This window comes from Zootoca vivipara, chromosome 11 (genome assembly GCF_965207765.1).
Source record: "Zootoca vivipara chromosome 11, rZooViv2.hap1.1, whole genome shotgun sequence".
Taxonomy (NCBI): domain Eukaryota; kingdom Metazoa; phylum Chordata; class Lepidosauria; order Squamata; family Lacertidae; genus Zootoca; species Zootoca vivipara.
The window spans coordinates 23,478,652-23,506,066 of record NC_142594.1 but is presented as its reverse complement, the minus strand read 5'-3'; the positions used below and the strand labels follow the sequence as shown (position 1 = coordinate 23,506,066).

The following is a 27,415-nucleotide window of genomic DNA, read 5'->3' as shown; positions in this document are numbered from 1 at the left end:
CTCGCCTTCTGTTCAGTTCACTCCATCATATGTTGAGATGCTGTGTCGCCCCCTAGGCTCGGCGCCCAGTGCGGCAGAACTGGTCACTCTGCCCAAAATCTGTCTCTCCCCTTCCTTTTAAATCCAGGTAGGTAGCCGTGTTGGTCTGAGTCGAAACAAAATTTAAAAATTCCTTCAGCAGCACCTTAAAGACCAACTAAGTTTTTATTTTGGTATGAGCTTTCGTGTGCGTATCTGAAGAAGTGTGCGTGCACACGAAAGCTCATACCAAAATAAAAACTTAGTTGGTCTTTAAGGTGCTACTGAAGGAATTTTTAAAATTTTGCTTCCTTTTAAAGGATGGGATGGACATGGCATTTAGCACAGCAAGTGGCTGGAGTCCTCAGACTGGGCAAGCAAACACATTCCTCCTGGTGGGCTGGCTAGGGGAGGTTTGTGTGTGTCAGGACTGGCATCTCCATGTCTCCTGTACACCTTGTTACAGAGGCCAGGTGGGTACCAGCTTCTTATCAGATTTACCTTGAGCTGCCTCCCCTAATGGGGAAAGCCACTGTGTACCAGGGCAGGGCAGTGAGGCAGCTCCTTGACTAGATAAGCTGAGAGGGGCATGCCTAGAAGGGGGGCACTTCTGAGAGTCTGCCTGAGCCTCCAGAGGGTGGATCTCTACAAAGTGTTGTGGGAAAAGCACTTTCCCCAGAGGAATAATGGTGCCCCAAAAGATCCTTAACTCTTCTCACTACACCCTGAAAGAAAATAATGCAATATTCCCAGATAGCTAAGTGATGTATATGCATCAAAAGAAAAAAATAGTGCAAGTCATAGAAAGAATTCTTATTGTAACTTCTGGTAAGGTGTCACTTACCAAAAAACCCCCATAATTTTAAAAATTATAATATTCATAATTTGAATCGGATTATTCAAGGATAATACCGCCTCCACTATTGCTGTCAGGAATATGTGCATTTGTAAAATCAATGAGCTTTCCTTTCCTTTGGCTCCTTTGCCTGGTCATACAGAAGAAACAATTATCCAACCAAATTCCTAAGTAGGGCTGTGAGCAGATCTCAATATTCAGCTTGGACTTGGCACTCTGTAACAGGGCAAGATTTGTTCCGAAGTGCTTCAGAGGCTGTCTGATTCAGCTCAGTGTCCAAATCTGCGTGGGGGGGGGGAAGATGCTTCATTTTCTCTCCATTATTTGACTATAAGGTTCCTCCACCACCACTTTTGACCGAAGTGGACGAAATCATAGCACCCTCTAATTACCATCTACCGGTATATGACGCTCCCATGTATAAGATGCTCCCAAATTTTGGACATTATTTTAAAAAACCCGTGTCTTATACACAGAATATGGAAAGTTGCTAAATTGCAAATTCATCCAGCTGTGGTCTGTGGACACCTTTAGGTTTGCTCTCCCTCACCAACAGTCTATATAACGTTTTTATTTGGGGGCTAAACTGGATGAATGTTTTACTTCAGATAGTGGCACAAATTAGCACAGTCGAAGCTTTCAATTCTATTTGTTTTTGTTTCCGCACCGAGTAAAAATATCCTTGACATCGCTCTTCATTTCCCTTTTTAAAAAAATAAATTTTATTTTCAGATTTTCTCATTTTACAAAGCTTGCTCCATCTTTTATGTGACAGCCCTTTAGGCATTTCATAGAACTGTAGAGTTGGAAGGGACAACGGGAGTCATTTAGTCCAGCCCTCTGCAATGCAAGAATCTTTTGCCCAATGTGGGGCTCAAACACACAACCCTGAGATTAAGTGTCTCATGCTTGACTGACTGAGCTATCCCAACTATTTGAAGATGGCTATATTGCCTCCCAGACCCCTCTTTACCAGGCTAAACATACTCAACTCCCTCAACTGTTCCTCATAAGGGTGGTTTTCGGACCCTTGATCATCTTGGTTGCCCTCCTCTGAACACATTCCAGCTTGTCAATATCATTCTTAAATTGTGGCACCCAGAACTGGATACTCCAGGTGTGGCCTGATCAAGGCAGAATAGAGTGGTACCGACTCCCCTTGATCAGGTAGTTTAATCTGGTTTGAGTATGTCTTACCTCTAAGCTATATAAAGTAGTCAATGAACCTTTCAACTCATTTATGATGAGTTCAGTGATAAGGAAAAAGAATTTGGAAGTAAAATGGTTGTGTTGGTTAGTTCAGAGGTGAGGCATCTGTAGGCCTCTAGCTGTTGGGTCTGTAATTTCCTTCATCCCTAACCGTTGGGCTATATTGGCTATGGTTAAAGCTGGTATAATTACGGCATTGCTCCAAGCCCTTATCTTGTAGTGACTTTTCCTTCAAAGCCCTCAAAAATACCGTAGTATTCATAAAAACGCAAGAACCTGCCGAAAAAAGTTTGTGTTTGATTTGTCTTATGGTGAAGGATAACAGGAGAGGCATACAGGGCCACATGTACTTGCTTATAGAAAGCATCATGCTCATTGCTTTCAAATATGCTTGAACTCGGAAAGAAAAAGCAGAAAGACACATTGACAGGGGTTGTTTGTTTTTTAATTACATGATCAGGAAACATTACAGTCACCCTGACTGTACCCATTCAAGCCTGATTTCACAATTCTATAAATTATAATACAAGAACAAGTACACATGTTAAGAACCATCCATGATCAAAAGTTCTCTGGCTGACGAGAAGGCTTTTTGAAGTTGTTACAATATAATGCATGTAAAAATAGAAAGTTTAAAAACCAATCTCATCAGAGAGTCATTTCCATTTGTATGGTGAAATAAATAAGGCAGCAGAAGCCATTAGTTAGAAGTGGACTCCTTAAGGTATGCTATTAAATCTGCCCTCTCCCCCTTCTTCTTAATGCCAGCAAATATCATCTTGGTTCCTGGAATATACTTCTTGGGGTTTTCCAAGTAAACCATCAGTGTATCTTCTCCCCAGGTGATACCTAGGAAACAACAACAGTATTTAACAAGATGTTTTATAGATAAAGAATCCAACAACCCCTCCGCCCCCCAAAATTCAATACTGTGGGTCCAATGTTAAGTACCATGAAAACCATGTCATATGGTTCATTTTAAATTTAAAACCACCAGCAGATTTGGACAGACAAGTTAGGCAATCAGGACATGAACTGGCAACTTATAGGACCAGTCACTGAGGCATCACTCTTAAAGATGTTACTGGCCCTGAACTGAAAGCACATGATGGGAGTCTACACTTCCTGCTCAACCCTGCTTGTTTGTACAGCTTGTTTGTACATGATCCTACCTACAAAATTCCATGCTATATTAGATAAAAGCCAAGTCACATATGGGCAGTAAATTGCCGTGCAATGCATGGCCAAGTCTTCCCCTAAGCGGGCATTTGTTAGGATGAGGTCCTGAGTATTTTTGTTTTAGGAACTCTGAAATTGCTCATTCTCATGACAGTCAAAACCTACATGCCTGCCAACTGCATGCAACCACTAGGTGGTGTTTCTTTACTTGGCAAACTATTTTCTGCCAGCTAACCTGCACCAAAAGCTATGGGCTGGGAGGTGCAAGAGAGACACAAATCTAGCGTGGGCTGACTCATGATTAAATGGCAGCTCAAAACTGTTGCAAAGAGGAAGTTAGGAGGCTGACTCCAGAGAGAAGAGAAATTAAATGGCAAGTTAGTTCTGGGAAGCAGGCAGGAGTGGCAGCAGCCACTCCAATGCTGAGACAAGGTCAGTGCTCTGTGGATGAACCAGTGGAGCCAATCCAGCTCTCCCACTGATGCCATGCACACAGAGCTAACTTTCCTCCCCTGCATCCTGATAGGCTGCAGTCAACTCCCAAGCCACCTTTCCTTGATGACCTAAAAGCAGGGCACATAACAGGCAATGAAGTGGGACTGATTTGAGTTTTGGAAAGAGGCAGAGCACATTCCAGAATGCCCTGGTCATGGGAGTGAGCATGCATTCTATGTTACTGCCATGTCCTCCCTATTGACTGCTACTAGTTTTCTTGCAATCTGATTTGCAAAGCTAATAGGACACTTCCATTTTACCTTTGCTTTTGTTGGCTTCTGTGTAAGAGAAACCATCGGCCTGACCAGTCTTTCGGCCAAAAAGACCATGCAGGTTAGGGCCAGTCTTGTGCTTGCCTCCCTTCTCAACTGTGTGGCACTGCGAACACTTCTGAACAAAGATCTTCTTGCCCTTCTCAACGTCTCCCATGGTCACTGCTGAAGAAAAACAAGAACATCATACAACATTAAGCATTTCAAGGTCAGTTGGGCTCATCTGAAGTGAATGACTAAAGCAGAAAGAATGCAAAGATCCAGGTACTTCTAAAAGCAGCCATAAAGAAAACAAAAAACCAAGCACAAAACAATGCATTTTTAAAGCCAGTGACTATGATCAGTAAATCAACTTTCAAAAGCTATTAGGTTTTACTAATGTTACATGTTAAAATGAAACATTAAATAAAATGGTCAGTCCCTTGGGTTCAAAACTGTATCTCAGGAAATTTATTTGGGGCATTTGTTCTAGAGTAAGATAACCTTCAACATAAGTGAATATCAAAGAGCTTGTCTGCATAAAACAAGGTATCAGATATTTTCAATCCTGTCTGATTCATAGTACTGTATATCCCTGTAGTGTCATCATACCCAGGATACAATCAGGGGAAGCTAAGATGTTCATGACACTGTTATTGTGCAATGCTACAATCCTATGTACTTTACTTGGGAGGTTCTTGCTTCCAAATCAACATACACATGGCTGAAATTATTAAGCAAGAGGCATTCCAACCTCACACTGACCTCTGTAACACAGACATTTGCAGAGCAACAGCCATTTTCCTGGTGTCACTGTCCTAACCCCCTGTTTTTGAGACTGCCCCCAAACTGAGAGGCAAGATGAGAAATAACCCTTAACATGACCCTTATTTTCCCAACAGGACCCACTGCTGCCAAAGGCCTTGGTCCAGCATGCTTTCTAGAGCAGGTATCCCCAAACTGCGGCCCTCCAGATGTTTTGGCCTACTATTCCCATGATCCCTAGCTAACAGGACCAGTGGTTGGGGAAGATGGGAATTGTAGTCCAAAACATCTGGAGGGCCGAAGTTTGGGGATGCCTGTTCTAGAGCCTTCTGTTTCAGACTTAAGGGAGCGTCCACAAGATCACACCAAACAGCAGGGATTAGCAGCCTCTCTTTGCCAGCCACCCTCAAAAATATGGAGTTGGTAAAAAGGATTGTTTTAATATTTCAATATACATATATCACATATGTGTGTGTATATATTTAAAATATATCCTTTTAAACACCAACCCCGTACAGTATTTGTGAGTGTGGCTGGCAAATAGAGACTGCTAATCCCTGCTGTTCGGTGTGATCATGTGGACGCCCTATATATAGGGACCAAGTTCACTCTGTCCCTTTAGCCATGCTTGGTTTTTGGCGGGAGGCTCCAGGCCGCGCGAAAAGCTTTGCTTAGGGCGGGATGAAGGGCACGAGTTCACGCGGGGGGTCAAACCGGCGTGCAGCAATGTTCAGGCTACGCTTTGCTTTTCTCAGGCGCATGCTCGAAAGCTGATAAAATCGCCGCCGCCGCCGCCTATGAGTCACCGCAGCGGGGCCTCTGGGGACGCCGGGTCCCTCCGGCAGGAGACACCGGCGTCTCCAGCGCCCATGGAAGGGAAGGACCGTTGCAGGGGCTGCATCTAAAGCCCCTTCCAAGGAGATGACCGGGGGAGCCATGAAGGGCCGCGATTCCGCGCCGGGCTCCGCCGCGCTCCTGCTCCAGGCCACGTGGAGGCGGCCCAGCCTCTCCCCTCGGAATCGCCTGCCTGACCTTGGCCTTCCGCACAGCCCGCTTCCGCCTCGACCCGCTTCTCAACCCTGCCCGGCCTACAGCGCAGGCTTCTGCTTCTCCCCTAACGCCGCTCCTCCGGTTCGGGGTGCCCCCCCTCCATTCCTCACTTCCCCGCTCCCCCATTCATTACCACGCAAAGTAGAGGAAGGGATGCAAAGCCGCCGCCGCGCGTTCTCCCGGTCAAGAGTTCCGCAGACTGAGCCCAAGGGCACCCCGTACGTAGCGATATGTAACCGGTGTCCGCGCAACCAAGCTTCCGTCCGGGCGCCTGCCGCCGTCTCTCCCAGTTGGCCAATCGGACGCCGGCTCGGGGAAGCTCTATTGGGCCAGCCGGACGCCTGTCAACGTGACTAATCTCAGCATGTTAGGTTGAGCCCGAGGGGATCTCGGGTGAGCCGGCTTCGGCGTTGCGCAAAGGCAGGGACGTAGGGAGGTGACGACAGCGGCGCGTGCGCAGAAGAGGGATAGCGGCAAGGTCAAGCGCGCTTGAGAATTCTGCTTTTTTTAAAAAAGATCATGTGATTGGATGCTCCTCCCTGCAGAAAGTGACGTGCGTGGGAATTTCGCCCAGTGTGTGATATTGCAGTTTCTCTTCGTACAAGGAAGGGGGATGCCCCATTCAGGTAATCATGGTGTAGTCACAAGGTTACAGGTAAATGATGCAATTACGGAGCAAGACAAGTTGGAACGGCTCTATTAACCTGCGCACCCAGAGCAAAGTATTAAATTGTATAGTCTGAGGATTATTATGCCACATTTTTTTTAAGGGCCAAAGGTTGTTTTCTCATCTGTATCTCTCTGAGTAAATATTCAAAGACAGAATAAGAAAGGGGTGGATAAAAACAGTTTAGCATCCAACTATATATTTTTTTGAGAGCAAGCTGCGTTGAAATCAATGGGATTTGCTTCTGAGAAGACATGTATAGGTTTGCAGCTGTTGGAATGAAATGCATATTCTAGCTAGTGTAGATTTTACATTAGGGATATAATATAATAATTTTGTTTTTGAAGAAGCCTTTTAGTGTCCTGTGTGACAGTGATTGTGTCGATATGACATTGCAAAACTTAGTGTGCCACAATTGTATCTTCTTCTTCTTTGGCAATCACTCGTATCCGAGTAAGATTGTCTTTTTAACAATGGGTCCGTAAGTGACTGTAAAGGCCAATTCTGGAGCCACACGTCCTTCCACAGTGGGGACATTGGTCTCTGGGCGGGAGTTGATGACGATGTGGATTTGCCAAACGTGCCTTCCTCTTAGCACGTTTCTCCCACAATTGTATATGCCTCAGAACACCTGTCTTACTGCCTTTGAATTCCCACTCAAAGCTCCCAAGGTCCTATGCCTTACTACAAGGATGGCCAACATGGCGCCCTTTGGATGCTGCTGGACTACAACTGCCATCAGTTACAGCCAGCATAGCCAGTGGTCAGAGATAATGGGAGCTGTAGTCCAACAACATCTGGTGCAAACTGCAATGACCCTTACTCCAGGCTCAGTCACAGTGAGGCAGGGATAGCCTAACTAGATGTTACGTCAATCACATGGATAGAGTCCATATCAAGGAATTGACAAAAATTTAATATTAGGCACGGTGGGTAAGAGGATTTTTAAGGCCACATTGCATGGGAAGAGCAGCTTTAACTCTTTTGTATGATGTGATGTGATAGGATCCCCAAGAAAATCACCCACCAGCATCATAGTGCAGGCATGGGTGCTTTTTGCTGATTCAAATTGCTGAGGTTTTGGTCAGGCAAGCAAAAGGTTAAGTCTCTTCTCCCTGTGCATTGCAGCCCCGAAAACAATTGCACACCCCCACCTAGCATTATATTGATTTTAAATCCCATGATGTGGTTGCTAGCCATATAATTAGCTGGAAATGCTGGTGGGTGGTTAAAGTTCACTGATATGGATTTACTGAGTATTCTCAGTAAATGCAAATACATGTTGCATTCTGTGTATTTTACGTCCACCATAATAAATGAACGGAAAGTTCCGCTTCATTGCCTGAACAAGGAAGTTAGAGTACTTCTACAGGTATGAAGGCAAAGGCTGTTGGCTTCTCACTTTTATGGAGCTCTTAAAAGCACATGATCTCCATATAGATTGACAAGTGAGTAGCAAATTGACTATTCCACTATATTTTAAATTAATTTCAAGAGCTGAAAATATTTTCTCTCTCTGGGGGGATTGGTGCATATAGATGAGTGGGGAATACTTTTCATTTGCGGGCTGCACTTATTCTGGGGTGATCTATCAGGGGCTGTGTTCCATAAGTACCGTAGGCAGGACAGGAGCCAAAAGTGGGTGGGGTCACCCCCTTTCTTTTGCCCTCCCTCTGCCTTCCTGTCCTGTGAGCTGTTGGAGACAGATTTGGTCTTGCCACAGACATATCCTAATTGCTTCCAGAGTGCTCCCTGCTCATTCCACTTTCCATCACTTGATTAATTTTTCCTCCCCACATTTTAAATCCTTCCCTCTTTCCTCTCCCTCGGTGCTCTCAATGAGTGCATGAAATTAGGCCGCAGATCGCCCTTCTGCTTGCTCACATGCAGTTGAGTACACGAATGAGATCCTTGCATATGCAATACTGCATAAAGGAGTATTCCTTTCACATTCAGTAGAACACACAAATGTCAGGGGCATAGAAAGAGAGGTGTGCTGATGACAGCCAGTGTGGCGTAGTGGTCAAAGCGTCAGACTAGAACCTGGGAGACCAGGGTTCAAATCTCCACCCGATCATGAAGCTCACTGGCTGACCCTGGGTCAGTCGCTGCCTCTCATCCTAACCTACCTCACAGGGTTGCTGTTGGGATTAAATGAGGAGAGGGGGGGAGAACCATGCTCACCGCCACCTTCAGTTCCTTGAAGAAAAATGCAAATTAACAATTACAGTGGTACCTTGGTTCTCAAATGCCTTGGTTCCCAAAGGCCGAAAACCCGGAAGTAAGTGTTCCAGTTTTTGAAGGTTTTTCAGAGGCCAAACGTCCGATGCGGCTGTTGGCTATTGTTTCTGGGGTGCCTGCACCAATCAGAAGCTGTGCCTTGGTTTTCAAACATTTTGTAAGTCAAACAGACTTCCGGAACGGATTAAGTTTGGTGTTTTTGTTTTTGCTATTTATTTTGCGTTTTTGTTTTTGAGGCTTTTTCGGTTAATTTGTTTTTGTGACCGTGTGGAACTCGGTTCAGCTACTGAGTGATTGGTTGTGTGGCTGCAGAAATGGATAAAAGCCGGTCATCCAAACAATGACTATAATCAGTGCAGGTAAGATTTTTTTTTAAAAAAAATTGTTATCATCTACAGTGGAGCCTCGGTTTATGAACACCTCGGTTTACGAATTTTCGGTTTATGAACGCCGCGGACCCATCTGGAACGGATTAATTCACTTTCCATTACTTTCAATGGGAAAGTTCGCTTCAGTTTATGAATGCTTCAGTTTATGAACAGACTTCCGGAACCAATTGCACCCATGCTTCAGTTTATGAACGCTTCAGTTTATGAACAGACTTCCGGAACCAATTACACCCATGCTTCGGGTTAAGTACGCTTCAGGTTGAGTACTCCGTGGACCCATCTGGAACAGATTAATCCACTTTCCATCACTTTCAATGGGAAAGTTCACTTCAGTTTATGAACACTTCAGTCTAAGTACTCCGTGGACCATCTGGAACAGATTAATTCACTTTCCATTACTTTCAATGGGAAAGTTCGCTTCAGTTTATGAACGCTTCAGTTTATGAACAGACTTCCGGAACCAATTGTGTTCATAAACCGAGGTACCACTGTACAATACTGTCATAGGGACACGGGTGGCGTTGTGGGTTAAACCACAGAGCCTAGGGTTTGCCAATCAGAAGGTCGGTGGTTCGAATCCCCCTGACGGGGTGAGCTCCCATTGCTCGGTCCCAGCTCCTGCCCACCTAGCAGTTCGAAAGCACGTTAAAGTGCAAGTAGATAAATAGGGACCGCTACAGCAGGAAGGTAACGGTGTTTCCGTGTGATGCTCTGGTTCGCCAGAAGCAGCTTAGTCATGCTGTACGCCGGCTCCCTTGGCCAATAACGCGAGATGAGCACCGCAACCCCAGAGTCGGTCACGACTGCACCTAATGTCAGGGGTCAGGGGTCCCTTTACCTTTACAATACTGTCATATTTATTTTATAGTACAGTACTGTACATTGATTATTGCTTTCATTTTATGGATCAATGGTCTTGTTAGATAGTAAAATTCATGTTAAATTGCTGCTTAGAAGTCTGCAACGGATTAATCCATTTTGCATTACTTTCTATGGGAAAGCGCGCCTTGGTTTTGGAACACTTTGGTTTTGGAACGGACTTCCTGAATGGATTAAATTTGAGAACCAAGGTACCACTGTACTTCATAATATTAGAAGCATGGCTAGCAGGTGTGGCCCTATGTGCAAAGAGGCTTTCTGTCTAGTTCTCATTTGATTCCTACCAACTCCCTTCAGAGCTGCCTTGACCTAACTTTGGACGACACTGAATCAGTACTTCACGCAAAAAACTGAAAAACTAGGAGAGTGTTTTATAAAGCACAGCAAACCAATTCAGAAGCAGCAGCTGAAGAAATCGGCTGAGATCATTTTCGCCCCTCCCTTTTTTCGAAAGGATGAGGACGTGTGTCAGTTATAGTGATAGGCATTCACGCCGTAGAATTTGTGCCTTCTGCCTTTCCTGTCGTGATCCCTCAGGTCCCTCATTCCTCCTCTAGTTAGATCACTCAGGCGCTTGATGGCTTCGCCCTTCCTAAAACAATATTGCATATCGTTTAGTTTTGTTTGAGGCCGAGCTATCCCGCAGTTAGGAATCCATTCCGGGAAACCGGATTTGCTTTCGATCCCTGTGAACACAGTAGGAACACCTTGAACAGCCGGTATGTCGTCACATGTTCCAAAGCTCGCCTCTATTTGGCCTGGTTTAGACAGGCTGATGGGATGGTGCCACACAATGTAATTGCCTATGCGGGAGGGGGGCAGATCTTCGTAGCGAATGGATTCAGCGGGCTTCAGAACAATCTCTGGTTCGGGGGGAACAGCAAGCTGCCTTTGATATAACTTCTCCGTCTTCCAAGTATCTGTAATTTTCCGAAACCTGCTCCACGGAAGTTTCGTATGTTTCATGCTTTCTCTCGGGTTACCTACCGGACGATCGATCTGATTTTGTTGGAAGTCCTCAGCCTTTCCTCCACTGTCTGTTTCCGGAGGCATTTGCCTACCGCCGCTCTGCACCACATCTAAACATTTGCGTATGAGTGAATCGCCTGTCCATAGAGGCGGGTGCTCACAAACGAAGCCAGGATCCTGCTGCTGGAGGTCATAGGGGCGAATTGGTCTTCCTGGAAGTGCGCAAGCAATATGTCCTTCTAATGGTCTTACTTGAATCTCAGCTGGCGGAAATGATTCTCTCTGAAAAACAGATAGTTTGGGATTGATAGCCACCCTTTCTGTTTACAGTGATGTTCTCTAAATACAACTCTCAGAGCAGTGATGGGGAACTTTTGGCCCTCCAGATGCAGTTAGATTCCCAACTCCCATCAGCTGCAGTCAGCATGATCAGGGATGATGGGAGTTGTAGTCCAGCAGTATTTGCCATGCCAGAAATTCCCCATTTCTGTTTTAGGACCAAACTAGATACAGTGGTACCTCGACTTACGAACGACTCGACAACCGAATTTTTCGACTTGCGAATGGGGCAAATGGCCGCACGCTTACGAATTTCTCGACATCCAAACGGAAACCACGGTGGTTTTAGATAGGGTTTTTTCGACTTACGAATTTTTAGATGGGGTTGTTTCAACTTACGAATTTTCCATTTCCAATGCATTCCTATGGGAAATCGCGTTTCAAATGGCGCTTTTCGACTTACGAATTTTTCGACCTACGAAGGTGCCTTCAGAACAGATTAAATTCGTAAGTCGAGGCACCACTGTATATCATTTGCTTGATGATTTAATATTCAAATAAATTGTCCTTCGTGCAAGCAAATTCCAGTGCAGTGTATGGTAATATCAGCAACAAGAGAATACAAGAAACCAAAAGACAACATCTATGAAATGAACAAACAGACTGGAGGACAGATGTAACCCTTTAGAAATGGGTGGTCAAAGAATAGGGCCGGGCGATATTTGGTTTTCAACATCGTGATATATCACCAGCTACACATTGCGATATACTGATATATCGTGATGTCTGAAATAAGGATGGAGCTATGTATAAAGGCATTGTTTGGGTTCACAGTTTTTCCCACATTGTGATTTTTTGCATAGCACACAAAAACACGCATCATGGTTAGTGATATATTGCCAGGTCAAAAATTATGAAGCCGATACCATATATAGTGATATGTCCCCCAGTCCTATCAAAGAGGAAAGTCTTAACCTGGTGCTCGCAACTTCAGTGTCAATGCAGGATTAAAAGCTGCTGTAGGCATTGCAAGGTGACAGCTATGTTCAGGGTATTACCTTTTTTACCGTTTATTTCCATTATTAGTAGTAATAATAATAGTTTATTTGTTACACTCCATTAAAAAAAAGCTTTAATGAAGACATTTCATCACTACAGATCATTAAAACGTGTCTCATCACAAACAAAGGTAATGCATAGAAAAAGTGTGCCTTGCAACAATAAGGTTGCAGTGTGGAGTGTTATTGTTCAGACTTCCAGCCTCTCCATTCCATTCTCCTTCCCACCTGGTTTTCTAGGACAGCCAGCTGGCTGTTCTATGAAACTGAGCATGCTCAGTCCTCATTGGACTGTTTTTGTGGTTTCCCCCCTTCCCTTAGAGACATGTTGGTTTGTTTTTGCATTTCTGCAAACTCTGTGCCCGCCTCCCAGCTTGATGATATCTCCCTCTTGGGTGCTGTGGGTGGGTGCTGCCCTTCTGGCTACATCGTCAATGGCACTCGCAGCCTGAACATCAGAAACAGAAGGGAACGGCCAGCTTGAAAGGTCCTAGTTGCCATACTTACAAGTTCAACGTCCTTGCCCAGTTCTCCAGTTGCTCTGCCAATCATCTTGGAATCATGGTCATCCAGCAGCAAGGGTTTCATAGAACCTTTACCTTAAGCAAAACAATGTTGACATCAGTTTAGGAAGTTAATATGTAATATGTGGTACTTTTCTTTGAAAAATAGCAATGATATTGTTATGTGTTACCCCAGTTTCCAAGCTGTTGGAGACTCCAGGGGTACCTGTGCTTAACCCAGGATTTGGTTTCCTTGGAATGAAAGCCAATGGAGATGGTGATGTCTCCAGGCTAACTGGTTTTATTTACACATATATAGATCCCAAGCATAGGATGGAGCGGCTCGCAGCATCAGTACCCTCCGTAGTTGTTGCTTCCCCTTTAAGCTTCCAGGGGAGACACAAAGTCATGTCCCTGTGTCTGCAGCTTTAACATCCAGCTCCCGTCTCACACTTATACCAATTCTGGGCATTGCTCTTCTACCTAGGATCATGTGGCCTTTAGTCAGGTGAGGGGAGTGGGGAAGATTCCTATGGCCCCCTTTCCTGGAGAGTAGCATCACTTAGCTCGTTCTTTGAGATGCTCATGAAGGCTCCACTAAAGCCAGTACCATGATAAGTTCGACCCATTCTGCAAGTTCCCTCTTATACATTCTAGCCTTACAGGTACAGGTCCCAAGAACTGGGACCCCAGGTATCAGCAAGACTGCCCCCCCCAACCCTCATCATAATACAGTGGAACCTTGGTTTATGAACACCTCGGTTTACGAATTTTCGGTTTACGAACGCCACGGACCCATCTGGAACAGATTAATTCACTTTCCATTACTTTCAATGGGAAAGTTCGCTTCAGTTTATGAACGCTTCAGTTTATGAACAGTCTTCCGGAACCAATTGTGTTCATAAACCGAGGTACAGTGGTGCCTCGCTTAACGAATGCCCTGCTTAAGGAAATTTCCGCTTAACAACAGGATTTTTCGAGCGGAGGTTACCTCGCTAGACGAATGCGTTTTACGAAAAATTCGTCTAGCGAATCACGGTTTCCCATAGGAATGCATTGAAATTCAATTAATGCGTTCCTATGGGCAAAAAAAAATTCAAAAAAATTTCAATGCGTTCCTATGGGATTCGCTAGACGAATTTTTCGCTATAAGAAAAGACCCGTGGAACGAATTAATTTAGTCTAGCGAGGCACCACTGTACCACTGTATTTTGGAAAATGCAGAGCAAGTCTCAAGATGATTTTTATCTGCCGGTATTTTGTGTTCCAGCCTTAATCTTGCATGTTTAAAAGGTGTGTACCTGTGTAGTCACGCTTGTAAGTCGACAACCAGAGGGCCTTTTTGACATTTTCCAGCATGTTGGCAGCTCTGTACGAAATGTCAAGCTCCGGGGGTTTGGAAGTCATCTTGCGGCCCCCCTCTGGGGAAGCATTTGGGTCACCTGCCTCACCATTTTCACCGCCATTCTGAGAATAAAAAGTAGGACAGGCATGATAAATGCTCCTGCTTGAACCGTGCGAGTGTTTGCTGAGAGGGTAGGAAGGACACAGCTTTCAGAACTGAAGCTGTCAAGGTTTAAAATACGGTTTTAGAAATCTGTCCAATTGGGAGCAAATGAATGAGGGTGGTAAAAGTTTGGATGCACTTTCCAGATAAGAGTCTAGGGCAGGGGTGGGGAGCTGTATTCAGCCTGAGGGCCACATTCCCTTTTGAGCAACCTTCCAGAGGCCATGTGCTAGTGGAGGTCAGGACCAGAGGCAAAAGGGGATGGGCTATTAATATGAATGCTACCTTAGTATTGTGGGATATTTTCTACACACATTCTGCCACCTCCCCCACCTCCTCCATTCAAAGAAGGCATTGCCTCTGCCATGGGCATGTCTACTTTGTATGATTTTAAAAAAAATGACATTTCCTGTCATTGTTCTGTTTAAAACTTTTTTTAAAAAAGGTAGTTTTTATTTTGTGCATAACCTCGAGACATATATGTGGAAGGCAGTTAATAAATAACAACAATAATATTATAGTCCATGAAGCTGGTTGGGAAAGGCTAGTCTACTCTACCAGAGCTGTCTCCAAGACCTCTTTCTTACTTGAGGTTTTAAGGTTTTATTTTTAAAGATGGAGATAACCAGGAATTGAACCTGGTTCTTTTTGATTGCCGAGCTGTAGCCCTCCCTCTAATATTAAAATCCCCAAGCATAGTAGCGATTACCTACAGGAAAGTATCCAAGCCGTCTGTCTAAAGGTTCGCCGGCTCTTTCGTCTCTTTCGGGGCCACCTTTAAAATTCAGGAGGAAATACTTGGTTGCATAATATGAAATTCAAGCAGCTCAGGTAAGAGGAAGAATCTGACTTGGAAGAGGGCAGCTACTTTGCTATATTCAAGAAACGCTTTCTGATCCACCGCAAATCAGAGATCTACCAGTAGGTTTTGGTCTGTGTCCCAGTTGGGCAGAAGGGAGAAGAGTACCATCTTTTGCAGAGCACTTTTAACAGTGTTTGTGGAAGAGGGGCAAAAATGAGCACACACCATACATTAAAAGCACAATCTTGGGCACGGTACGTAGTTTGTTAAGGGTGCTCTGTGAAGGGTCAACTAAAGTTCCCAGGTTTCTTTCTGGGTCGGTGGTAGCGGTGTGTGTTTTGCTGCCAGCGTCTGATTGCAAAGAAGGAACACAGCTGAAGAAGAGGAAGGCCATAATTCTTAACCTGATAAGCTTTGCTTGGAATAGAACTTGTCCTCTGATGGTCCCTTGCAAAACAAAAATAGAACCGCACATCTATCCATCTTTGTACTGCTTAGGGCCAGTCTAGAATGAAGTACAGGCAGAAGGGAGAAAGTTCAGAAGGAGGAATGCTATTATTGTACACTATTGTACAATAATGTCTTACAAACCTCCTCTGTTAACTAGGCAAAGATCCCACAATGTGCTTCAGCATTCCTATTCCGCATTGTGATGATGGGGGGTTGGAGATAACAGCTCCTTAACTCAACTTGACCTGTTGCTTAATGCCATTACTTCCCAATGATTAAAGCTTCTTAACACTGTATGCATTTAAACTGGACAAATGTTCTGTGACTGCAGTAGTCTCAGGAGGTTTCCCTCTTACATGCCTGTAATCCATTTTGTGTTACTGCCAACACGTTTATAGAAGTCTCAATGCGCAGTATGGTCATTCATTCATTCATTTGTTTCAAAGCTGTTATGCTACTTTTTCAACACATTCAAAGCAATTTGGGGGGAAAAGGAGAAAAATTAAAACTGGAATAATAAAATAAAAACAAACATGCATATACATGCACCTCCCCAGGGAGGTTCATCCAGCACCTTCATTATAAGGTAAAAGGTAAAGGTAAAGGACCCCTGGATGGTTAAGTCCAATCAAAAGTGACTATGGGGTGCAGCACTCATCTTGCTTCAGGCTGAGGGAACTGGCGTTTGTCCACAGACAGCTTTCGGGGTCATGTGGCCAGCATGACTAAACCGCTTCTGGCGTAACAGAACACCGTGATGGAAATCAGAGTGCACGGAAATGCCTTTTACCTTCCTACCCCAGCGGTACCTATTTATCTAGTTGCACTGGCGTGCTTTTGAACTGCTAGGTTGGCAGGAACTGGGACAGAGCAACAGGAGCTCACCCCATTGCAGGGATTCAAACTGCCGACCTTCTGATTGGCAAGCCCAAGAGGCTCAGTGGCTTAGACCACAGAGCCACCTGCACCCCCCTACCTTCATTAAACATCTTTAGGCACCAGGTGAAAACATTCCTCTTCAACCAGGGCTTGGCTGATTAATATTCTACAACCTTTTAAATGTGTTTGCAGAAGGAGGGGTTATTGTTTTAACTATTTATTTGTGCTTTTGCTTTATATTTTATCTTGTTAACCACCCTGAGATCTTGGGATGATGATGCATTATAGAAATTTAATAAATAAAAAAACCAAATGTGTGTGTATTAGCCAGTTGAAAGCACCGTAAGGGGCAAACCCCAATAGCTAGATAAAGAAGGGATGGCTTGTCCGAAAGATCAGGCTGAGAAGAACAATCCCTCAGTTTCAGAAGATATCGGGGCCACAGCTGTAAAGCCCTTGCTTTCAGTGGCACACGTTTGTATTGCATGGACAGATGTATAAAGTAACAAAAGCAGGACTTGAAGGAGCCTTGATAATGTCACTACATTACAACCTAATCTCCAGGATCTATCTCCCCCTTTCCTTGGAACAGGAGAAACCCTGCTGCAGGCCTCAGTTAAAAGCCCCACCAGGAACTCTATGGAAGCCTGCCAATAAACCCATTATATTATGTGCACCTGTACAGAGCTTGAATTCAAAAGTCAAGTTTCAGCCATCAAGATTGAGTCTGTGGCTTAGCCTCCCGTGACTCAGTAGATTTGAGTCTGATGTTTTTTTTTTCACCAGCAGATTTCTGTTGATTCCAAAATAGTTTTGTGCCTTACATGGATCTCGGAGTCAGAGGATGTTTAGCATTTGGGCAGAAGTGTGCAGGTGAGGGGGAGATGGGCAAGCCCTGCATACAGAGATGGTCAGTATTTCCTCCACTTACCTGCCTTTTGGGAAAGGTAGCATAACAAATAATAGAATCACAGAATGGTAGAGTTGGAAGAGACCCCAAGGGACATCTAGTCCGACCCCCTGTGCTGTAGGAATCTTAACTAGATCATACATGACTGGTGGCCATCCAACCTCTGCTTTAAAACTTCCAAGGAAGGAGAGTCCACCACCTCTTGTGGGAGTCTGTTCCACTGCTGAACAGCTCTTGCTGTCAGAAAGTTCTTCCTGAAGTTTAGTCAGAATCTTCTTGTAATTTGAAGCCATTGGTTTGACTTCTACCCTCCAATTATCTAGAAATAATGCTCTTCCCCACCTTCCCACAATATAATGCCTTAAAGCTTCTAAATAGAGAAGTCTGTTATCTTATACCAGGCACCCCCAAACTTTGGCCCTCCAGATGTTTTGGACTACAATCCCCATCTTCCCTGACCACTGGTCCTGTTAGCTAGGGATCATGGGAGTTGTAGGCCAAAACATCTGGAGGGTCGCAGTTTGGGGATGCCTGTCTTATACAGTTGAGAATATGATCTTCAATAGGCGTGGGGAACATTTACTGTTCCAGATGCTAAACTACAGCTCCCATCATCCCTTTGCCATTGGCTAAGATTGCTAGGGCAGGTGGGAATTCTTGTTCAGCATGATCTGGAGGGTCTCTGGTTGCACACTTCTTTACAGCTATCCTAAGAGCAGTTTTTAAAATTAAGTTTCTCTAGCTGACAAAAAAAGACATGAGAAAATAGAAGGCTTAAACCAAAACCGCACACAGGCACAAATGAACAATGCTTTTACCTGTGATGTTGATGTTATTGTGGACGTAAGGATGAAGTGGCCGGTGACGGCCGGCCACAAGACGAGTCTCCTGATTGTCGGGCGACTTGTTCCTTAGATACTTCTCATATCTATCAAATACAGCAGAAAGTTTTTGACAGGGACAAAGAACATTGCATGGTCATGATGGGCTTCAGTTGCTTGGAATGGATTTTAGATGAAGAAATACAATCCTTTAATTTTGCTCCATACCTTTACCTTGACTTCTGTACAAGCTGTTCCATACCTGCCAACAGGAATGCCCTGAGTTCGGCCGAGGGATTCAGCTGTTAAACTACAGGCTACAGCAACACATTTCACCCAGATTTTACTAACAGTATTTAAAAAAGAAAGAAAGAAGATGTCCTAAGAATGAGCCAAAGGCACGGGGGGGAAGGGCATCCCTACTGTCTCACCAGAGTGGTACATGCTCTGGTTGTCTCCTGCTTGGACTACTGCAATGCTCTCTACGTGGGGCTACCTTCAAAGGTGACTCGGAAACTACAATTAATCCAGAATGCGGCTGCTAGACTGGTGACTGGGAGTGGCCACTGGGACCATATAACACCTGTCCCAAATGATCTACGCTGGCTCCCAGTACGTTTCTGAGTTTAATTCAAAGTGTTGGTGTTAACCTTTAAAGCCCTAAAGTGTTCTGGCCCTGGACATCCGAAGGAGCATCTCCATCCCCATTGTTCAGCCCGGACATTGAGGTCCAGCTCCTTCTGGTGGTTCCCTCATTGCAAGAATTGAGGTTACAGAGAACCAGGCTGCGGCATGGGCGTAGGCAGGGGGGGCAGGAGGGGGCAATTGCCCCCCTAGCAGCAAAAGGCTGAGGGGCGCAGGCGCGGCAGCCCCAGGCTCCCGCTCCTGGCGCGAAGCTCCAGAGGCGCGCGGGGAGCGTAAGCGGAGGAGCGCTAAGAAGGAGTAGGGAACGTAAGCGGAGGAGGCAGCCACAGGCTCGCGTTCCCCTCGTGTCTCTGGAGCTTCGCGCCGGGAGCAGGAGCCTGGGGCCGCCTCCTCGGAAGACCGGGGAGGCGCAGGCAACGTAGCCCTGCCCACATTCCCACTGTGGCCCCTCCCCTCCCGCCCCTTGCCCCCCCAATTTTTATCCTGGGTACGCCCCTGGGCTGCGGGCCTTCTTGGTTGTCACCCCCCCCCCCCGGTGGAATGCCCTCCCATCAGATGTCAAGGAAAGAAACAATTATATGACTTTTCATAGATATCTGAAGGCAGCCCTGTTTTGGGAAGCTTTCAATGTTTGGTGTGGTGTTCTGTTGGAATCCGCCCAGAGTGGCTGGGGTGCAAGCAATAAATTATTATTATTACTCAGCACGTCTTCTTTCCCTAGGAAGATGACCCCACACCTGCCCTTCTCTGAATCCGGAGTGCTAAATGCACACACCTGTTTTCTTTCTTTCTTAACTTTTTTTTTGCACTTCAGGAAGGGTAATGCAGAATTCGGGAACAAGGTCCAGTGGTAAGCTTGGGCCATCATTTCCTAGCCAATAAATTATACAGAAACTAATTTGACAATAAACCAAAGGGTCTTTGTCACCAGCAAGCCTCTGTGGTCATCTTCAGCTCTTTCTGTCGCCTCAGGGGGGAAGAGCTGGGAATCTGGACTGGGGCATCAATTGCCAGGAACTAGAAGCCACAAACTCCTCCATATAGTCCTAATATATTGTACATTTTGAACTGTAAGCTGCTTTAGAAGCCAGTTTGGCTGGAAAATGGATAAAAAAATGTTAGTCATACTTTTTCTGTTATCTGAATATAAAACACGCAGATTTTAACACAGATGTAAGTTAACTATACTTACTCCGGTGAATTTTCTGGCAAGTCAGGAAGTCTGTAATAAGAGAGAGGTCAGCCAATTACGTCAGTGTATAGGATACCCTATACTTCCAAAAGGAAATTGTAATTGGACTATTCTGATTGCTGCAGCTGAATCTGACCAAATGACTTTAGGATATACTCAAAGCTTTGAAAATTTCACCCATCAGTCTGGAGAGGTCCGGAAGGTGGCAACACGAGAACGGGCCTTCTCTGCAGTGGCTCCCCATCTGTGGAATGCTCTCCCCAGGGAAGTTCGCCTGGCGCCTTCATTATACATTTTTAGGTGCCAGGCAAATATGTTCCTGTTTAATCAGGCATTTGGTTGATTTGATTGACATCCTATGCCCTTTTAATATTTTTTTTGGAGGGGGTTATTGAGTTGTTGTTTTTATTTTGATTATGTATTTTGTGGTTTTATATTTCGATTTTATTCTGTGAACCACCCTGACACCTCTGGGTATAGGGCAGTATATAAATTCAATTGATAATAATAATAATAATAATAATAATAATAATAATAATAACAATAATTAAAAATAATAATAATAATAATAATAATAATAAATGTCCTTCATGTTTTGGACATAGATTGTAACAGCAGCACTTTGCATTGTTATGAGTGAAAATGAGTAGAACCTCCTTGGATGGATCTACTTTGGGAGACAAATATTATTTGGAATCCATCAATTAGTATTTTGCCTGCACTGTGCTGAATTATTCATAGTTGCAAAATATTTACGTCAGTGGTTTATTGCTTTTGATAATTATTCTGCTATTAAACAGCGTATTTTGTATTGTATTTAGAATCATATAGAATTGTAGAGCTGGATGGGATCCTAAGGGTCATCTAGTCCAACCCTCTGCAAGGCAGGAATATCAGCATGCAGTTTCCCATCCAATTTGAAACCAGACCAGACCCTGCTTAGCTTTGCAAATGTGCTAGCAGTTTTGTTGCTGCACCTCTAGCAGGTAACTTCTATTTAATTATTTTTGTCCACTGCTCAGGAATCCTATGGGCTGAAGGGCGCTTTTAAAATGAAATTAATAACAGCAGGAGCAGCAACCAAAAATTATAGGGAGCAAGGCTTGCATGTGTGCAGTAAAATGAGGTGGTCGACTTCTGAGGTGGTAAAAGAGACTGCCATTTCAAACTGCAGGTGGTAGATCACATCTATGAATACTCCTCGTACATAAACAACTCACTGGAAGTAGTTCAGTAAATTTATTGTGCTAGCCAAAGGACATGACAAAACCATATAACACAGGTAATATAAAATATAAAGCAAAACCTCTATTTGAACAAACAGAACCATCTGTTGCAAGCAAGACTGAGAATGGGGAGCCTCCATAACCACATACAGCATATTTCAATTTAGAACTCCAAATCTTCCTTAAAATTTACTGTTATTTTGTCCAATTCCTTCTTCCTAATCTTTCTTGCCGCTAGTGCAAAAGGAGTGACTTTATGAGCCCCAGGGTGTTAGAGTTACTCAACAACCACAGAACTCTCTCCACCGAGGAGAGACTGCTGTCTTGATCAAACGGGATTTAGAACGCGTCTCCAAGATCCGTGTATAATGGGCAAAAAAACAAATAATGAAGACAACAAATACCCACACATACAGAGTCTACCTGCGTATGGAATCTTTGCAAGCGGAAAGCTAGGGCAACATGGAATGGGCCCAGCTAGACAATCCTTTCTTCCAGATGTGCTAGGTTTTTAACTTGCAAGAAGAGCAATTTTATGAAGGGGAGCAGTTCTAAACATACCACTTTGCTGAATTTGTAGAGCAGGTTTAATCTATCTAGTCTGTTCTTTCCAGCTTTCTGGAGGCTGGTTTCCTGACATGACGTGTGTCCAGACATAACCACAAACATTGCAAACACTACATGGGAAGGAAGTACGGCATGTTTTAAAATAAGGAACCACTACTTCCCTACATCAACACCTAGTAGGGGAGGGGCACAGCTCAGGATCTCAAGTGGACTCATTGTAATATATGGATTTGAAGACTGAAAAAAATATGTGGTTATAAAAAATAGAATAGGTGGGTGTTAATGAGTGAATACTCTATTTAGCTGAAGGACAGAAAACCAGAAGTCTTTTAATCTCCCCTCCTTTCTTTTCCTTTTTCCTTCTGTTCCTTTTTAGATTAGATTTTTAAAGTATTTATTTTATTCTGGTGTATTATAAAAGATAATTTGTACAGTACTGGGAATGAACCTTTGTATATCTTTGGATAAGTATAAATGCAAATAGATATATATATATTTAAAAGGATCTCACGTGGGCTGCAATAGTTGCTTTTGGAATGTATCCTAATTTTTTCATTATGCAAATGTGTTTCTTTCTAAATGATAAAGGCGTTCAAGCAAATATTTATGTTTATTCCAGTTCTAAAAACGTGTAGCCATCACTTTTTGTGTTTTGGTGCCACCAGGTGGCAAAACTATAGTTCTGCAGTTCTAATCCCACAATGCTTAAATTTCTGTCAGCCGGCTAAGTTTTCATAGGGGCAATGAGAGAATCTTTTCTTCACAAAAGATTCGAAAGCTCACACCAAAATAAAAACTTTCGAAAGCTCACACCAAAATAAAAACTTAGTTGGTCTTTAAGGTGCTGCTGGAAGGATTTTTTTTATTTTGTTTCGACTACGTCAGACCAACACGGCTACCTACCTGTAACCTTTTCATCAGTTGTTAACTTAACCACAAGCTCTCTGCAAGGACTGAGACCCTGCATCAAAATCTAAAGACACAACCACGGCAGCACTCAAGCTCCATGTGCTATTTAAAGACAGTATGAGCTGGGAACAACATCTCGAGAGACAACCGTGTTAGCCTGTTGCTGCAAATGTAACAAAGGGTGCTTTTAGACTGCCATTATTTTCAAGTGGAATTCTGTCATCTAACCTCCCCAGAAACAAATAAGAATGAAAGCTTATTAAATAGCCAAAGTTGCCTAACCTTCCTGCAAACCAATAAGAATGGAAGCCCAAGCTGTTCATCTTTAACACAAGTCTTTATGAACTGACATGTGTTGGAGTCAAGTCCACAGAAGCCCATTTTATAATACAGTTGTCTTTAAAGGGGTCACAATACAATTTGTGGTTTTAATATTAGGATATATGTGACCTGAATCTTGTGATGAAGATACCTGTGTATCTTAGTGATGCTGACTAAAAACCCATTCAACCAACATAAATGCAAAACCACAAGGAGTGCTCTTTGCTATGGCACTATTGCCAAAATAATAACATACTTGTTAATGTAGTGACACCAATGCCTCATTATTGAACACTGCAGGTATTTTAAACGTGAGCTTAGTGTATCATAGATCATGAAAGCTCTCTGTTCACATTGGGCAGTCTCTTTTGACCATAGGATGGAGGGGGTGTTTTTATAAAATAAATATTCTTCCAGGTTTAGTCCTCATCGGTTTTTGGCTTTTGGCTTTCCAAGAGACACCAGCATTTCTGAATTGGCTTCTGGATGTAAACACAAATATCCAACCATCCACAGATAGAGAGAAAGGTGATAGCCTACCTTAGTGGGGCATCTCTGCCATAGTACTGGTGTTGCTGATCAAACTTGTAAGGTGGCTCGTAGATTCTGTGGGCTTCTGGCAATAGCGGTTCAGATTCTTGTTCTCCTTTCAAGATGGGCTTGCGCAGCTGGAATATTTCCCTTAGCTCTTCATATCTGAAATCAGACCAAATGTTCCCAAAGAGCAGCTGCAACAACGATACTCTACCTGAGTGAAGCTTGCTTCATAGCTAGGCTGGCCACTTACCTCAAAAGAGGACACAGATTTGCACATGCTGATTAAGATGCATTGGTTCACATTTGGAAGCAATTTGCTGAAGTTTAAATAGAAATATAATGCATCTTGCCATAGCGGGCATGACTGCTGACCAGGCTCTGACTGTTGATAGTCAACTTGAAGGCTCTCTCGTCTTCTTCTCAGAGTCGTTTCTGTGTATATCAGACTTGAAACAGACAGCCCTTCAAACAGAGAACTGTCCCTCATAAAGCAGGACACATGGACACCTAGCTCATAGTGACTAACAGTGCAAGTCTAGCCATGTATACCAGGCATACGCAAACTCGGCCCTCCAGATGTTTTGAGACTACAGTTCCCATCATCCCTGACCACTGGTCCTGTTAGCTAGGGATGATGGGAGTTGTATCCCCAAAACATCTGGAGCTAGGGATGATGGGAGTTGTATCCCCAAAACATCTGGAGGGCAGAGTTTGCCTATGCCTGATGTACTGTATACTCAGAGGTAAGTAAGGCTTTCCCCCCTGGCAGTACTCAACAGTACGCAGTATAGGCACCCCCCCAATCTTTTGATAAGGTAAATGGAGGGTGGGGAGAGCAAGCAAGCAAGTGTGGCTCAAAGGGGGATTGCAAAAAGCAGGAGACGGAGTACGGAAAGGAGGCCTTTCAAAACTTATGGCTAGCTAACATAAGTTTCAAAACTTATGGCTAGCTAGCCAGTTTGTCCTCCACTGAAACATCTATGCTGTGACTGTGCTTTTAAAGGTTACTTTTAATGTTCCATACAACAAGGTTCATTGAATGCTATTGGCACTGAGATGCTGGACTAGGCATGGTATCCCCCCTGCCAAATTCCTGGGGGGAATCACTCATCTGAGGCTGCTATTTGCATTGAGAGGAACTAGCACAAATGCAGACATATCACGACTAGTTTGGTCCCTGCTCAGTCCATGTTAACTATCAACTGACATGCATGCAATTTCTGCTATTTCATGGGTTGCTACTTGCAAAATGTGTAGCCCAGTCCTGTGTGTGTGTGTGTGTGTGTGTGTGTGTGTGTTTAAACAAGGTAAAGGACCCCTGACAGTTAAGTCCAGTCACGAACAACTCTGGGGTTAAATAAAAAAATTCCTTCAGTAGCACCTTAAAGACCAACTAAGTTTATATTTTGGTATGAGCTTTCGTGTGCATGCACACTTCTTCAGATACACTAGAAACAGAAGTGTCAGACCCTATATATATACAGAGGGTGGTGGGTGTGGGTGGGAATGGGAGATGGGCTGATGGGAGTGGTAAACCTGTAGATGGGTGTTAATGGCTGCTGATGAGTATATTCATACTACAGTGGTACCTCGGGTTACAAACACTTCAGGTTACAGACTCCGCTAACCCGGAAGTAGTACCTCGGGTTAAGAACTTTACCCCAGGATGAGAACAGAAATTGTGTGGGAGGCCCCATTTGCTAAAGTGGTACTTCAGGTTAAGAATGGTTTCGGGTTAAGAATGGACCTCCGGAACGAATTAAGTTAGTAACCAGAGGTATCACTGTATAAGACCTAAGTCAGCTACATAGAGATATTGAAAAAATAATAGAGTGAATAGCTACTTCTTACCTTTCTGGTGATATAGGTGGGCCCGGGGGGATATGCAGCGGAGTCAGGTGATTTGTAGATTCCAAGGTTTTTGTTACCAAGGCTGTTCCATCTTGTTCATTATTGTAATAGGTCATACCCGTATGCATTTCCATCTTTAATAGCTACAGAGTAAATTTATACACAGAAAAGTCCGTGATCAAAGCAACTAGCATTTTGCTTAGTTTGAACAGATAAAATTCTGTTTCAATAGGTAACTAGAATTGACTTTGCAACAGCGCCAACTTCATTACTGAAAGAGATCACTTTTCAGATTGCAATGTCAAAATGAGAGAGTCTGGAGAAAATTAGACATGACAAAGAATTTCACGATGAACTAGAAACATTGAAAACTTGGGATTTTGGAAAAGAAGAAGCCAATTTTGTTTTTTCAAAGTGACACAGTATCATATTAAAATAAAGTCCCTAAAAAAATTGGAAGGGACTAGAGCAACCTTTTCCAATCTGATGCAGTCCAGATGTTTAGAACTGCCATCCCTGGCCAAGCTGGATGGGGTTGATGGGAGTTGGAGTTCAGTAACATCTGGAGACACCATGTTGGGGGAATGCTGGATTAAAGTTATTTGTATGAGGGGAAATTCTCTTTCTGCTTCTGGGTATTGTACCAAATGGTACGTGGGAAGAATCTGGGTCAGTTTCTTCTTAGCAGCCATTCAATAAACTCTAGCTCAGGCATAGGCAACCTTGGCTCTCCAGATGTTTTGGAACTACAACCCCCATGATCCCTGACCACTGGCCCTGTTAGCTAGGGATCATGGGAGTTGTAGTTCCAAACATCTGGAGAGCCGAGGTTGCCTATGCCTGCTCTAGCTCTTACTTTGATTGGCCTTAAGATGTAGTTCATGGCAGAAATACAATTGTACCATGCCCCCCAGTGGAAGAAATATACAAGCAGAGCATAAGGCAGGCAGGGATGGCAAGCCTGTGACCTTCCAAATGTTGCTCCCATCATCTCTGCCCATTGACCATGCTGACTGGGTCTGATGAAAGCCAAAGTTCAACAAAATCTGGAGGGCCACAGGTTTGGCACAAGGAGAAGCAAAGAGGCCCTCTTCCAAGGCAGGAGATGCGCTGCCCCATAGCAGATTCCCAAACAGAGTTACCTTGCACTTCCAAGATGCCCTCAGCCAGAAATCAGTACTCCTTCTGTGTTCCTTTCTTCCAAATGGCAAATAGTCTATGTTTACACAAACTGTTCACATCATCCTCCGCCTCTCAGCTGGAGGGGTGGTTGTAGGTCACCTCCTCTGTGCTCCAATGGGTACATCATTCAAAGGCATAGAAAGCATCCCAGCTGTCAGGGGCTACACTGAGGAGGAATGGTGGGGGCCGCCCCCCTCCTGCACTTCCCAGAGAAGAGGGAGACCATATAGATTTACAACAGTGGTTTGCAGAAGGTCATAGTTCAGAGGCTGCAGAGGGGAGAAGCTGGGGAATATTGGGAGAGGAGCAGGAAGAAGAAGCAAGGGAGGGGCAGCTGACAAATGCAGTGTCTTTGGAAAGCATTCCTGATCCTCCCCTCTCGCAGGACCTGGCAAGCATTGAGAGTAGGAGAACAGAAAGCTCAGAGGCAAAAAGCACAGATTAGCTGATGGCAGGGATGATGTATAATAGGAGAAACGGAGGGGGTGGGACTTTACTCGGAGCAATGTCATTATCTTAGAGACTGCATCCTATGTCTATCTCTGTGAATATTGAATAAAACACCTTGGTAAGAGCTTCTTGTTTTCCCCCATTACTGGCAGCCTGCCGTGAGGGAGGGGGAACGGATTCCCTGCAGCCTGACGCCAGCTATCAACCTAGCCATTATCCCTCATCAGCCACCCATTCTGGGCTATTAACTAATAACCTGCCGTGCCTCCACGGTCAAAGGCGGTAAACTTTCCGAATACCAGTTGCAGAAAACCACAAGAGGGGAGAGAGTGTTATTGTGCTTGGGTCCTGTTTGCAA

General features: G+C 44.2%; 2 protein-coding genes and 1 long non-coding RNA gene across 10 annotated transcripts in view; 1 reads left to right on the top strand and 2 right to left on the bottom strand.

Annotated features, from left to right (window-relative positions):
- LOC118092258 (uncharacterized) overlaps nucleotides 1-27,415 on the top strand; it is a 71,305-nt gene that overhangs the window by 7,101 nt on the left and 36,789 nt on the right. The window contains exon 3 of one of the 7 annotated variants that reach the window (XR_009558383.2): nucleotides 20,836-21,000. The exons of the other annotated variants lie outside the window; for them this stretch is intronic. This is a non-coding gene — a long non-coding RNA (uncharacterized LOC118092258). The remainder of the gene's footprint in view (nucleotides 1-20,835; nucleotides 21,001-27,415) is intronic. 7 annotated transcript variants of the gene reach the window in all.
- CYCS (cytochrome c, somatic) lies at nucleotides 2,507-6,014 on the bottom strand. 2 transcript variants are annotated; one of them, XM_035130101.3, is made up of 3 exons: nucleotides 5,957-6,014; nucleotides 4,018-4,194; nucleotides 2,507-2,932 (listed from the first exon to the last, which is right to left on the bottom strand). In XM_035130101.3, exons 2-3 carry the CDS (start codon nucleotides 4,184-4,186, stop codon nucleotides 2,784-2,786), a joined length of 318 nt encoding a protein of 105 aa, XP_034985992.1. In that variant the 5' UTR covers nucleotides 4,187-4,194; nucleotides 5,957-6,014; the 3' UTR covers nucleotides 2,507-2,783. The 2 variants fall into 2 exon arrangements, with proteins under 2 accessions (XP_034985992.1, XP_034985993.1); XM_035130102.3 differs by having other exon boundaries at nucleotides 4,018-4,191.
- SPMIP4 (sperm microtubule inner protein 4) lies at nucleotides 10,468-25,559 on the bottom strand. The gene is made up of 8 exons (XM_088654213.1): nucleotides 25,426-25,559; nucleotides 23,578-23,733; nucleotides 20,015-20,044; nucleotides 18,175-18,284; nucleotides 15,029-15,090; nucleotides 14,110-14,275; nucleotides 12,813-12,904; nucleotides 10,468-11,250 (listed from the first exon to the last, which is right to left on the bottom strand). Exons 1-8 carry the CDS (start codon nucleotides 25,557-25,559, stop codon nucleotides 10,468-10,470), a joined length of 1,533 nt encoding a protein of 510 aa, XP_088510339.1.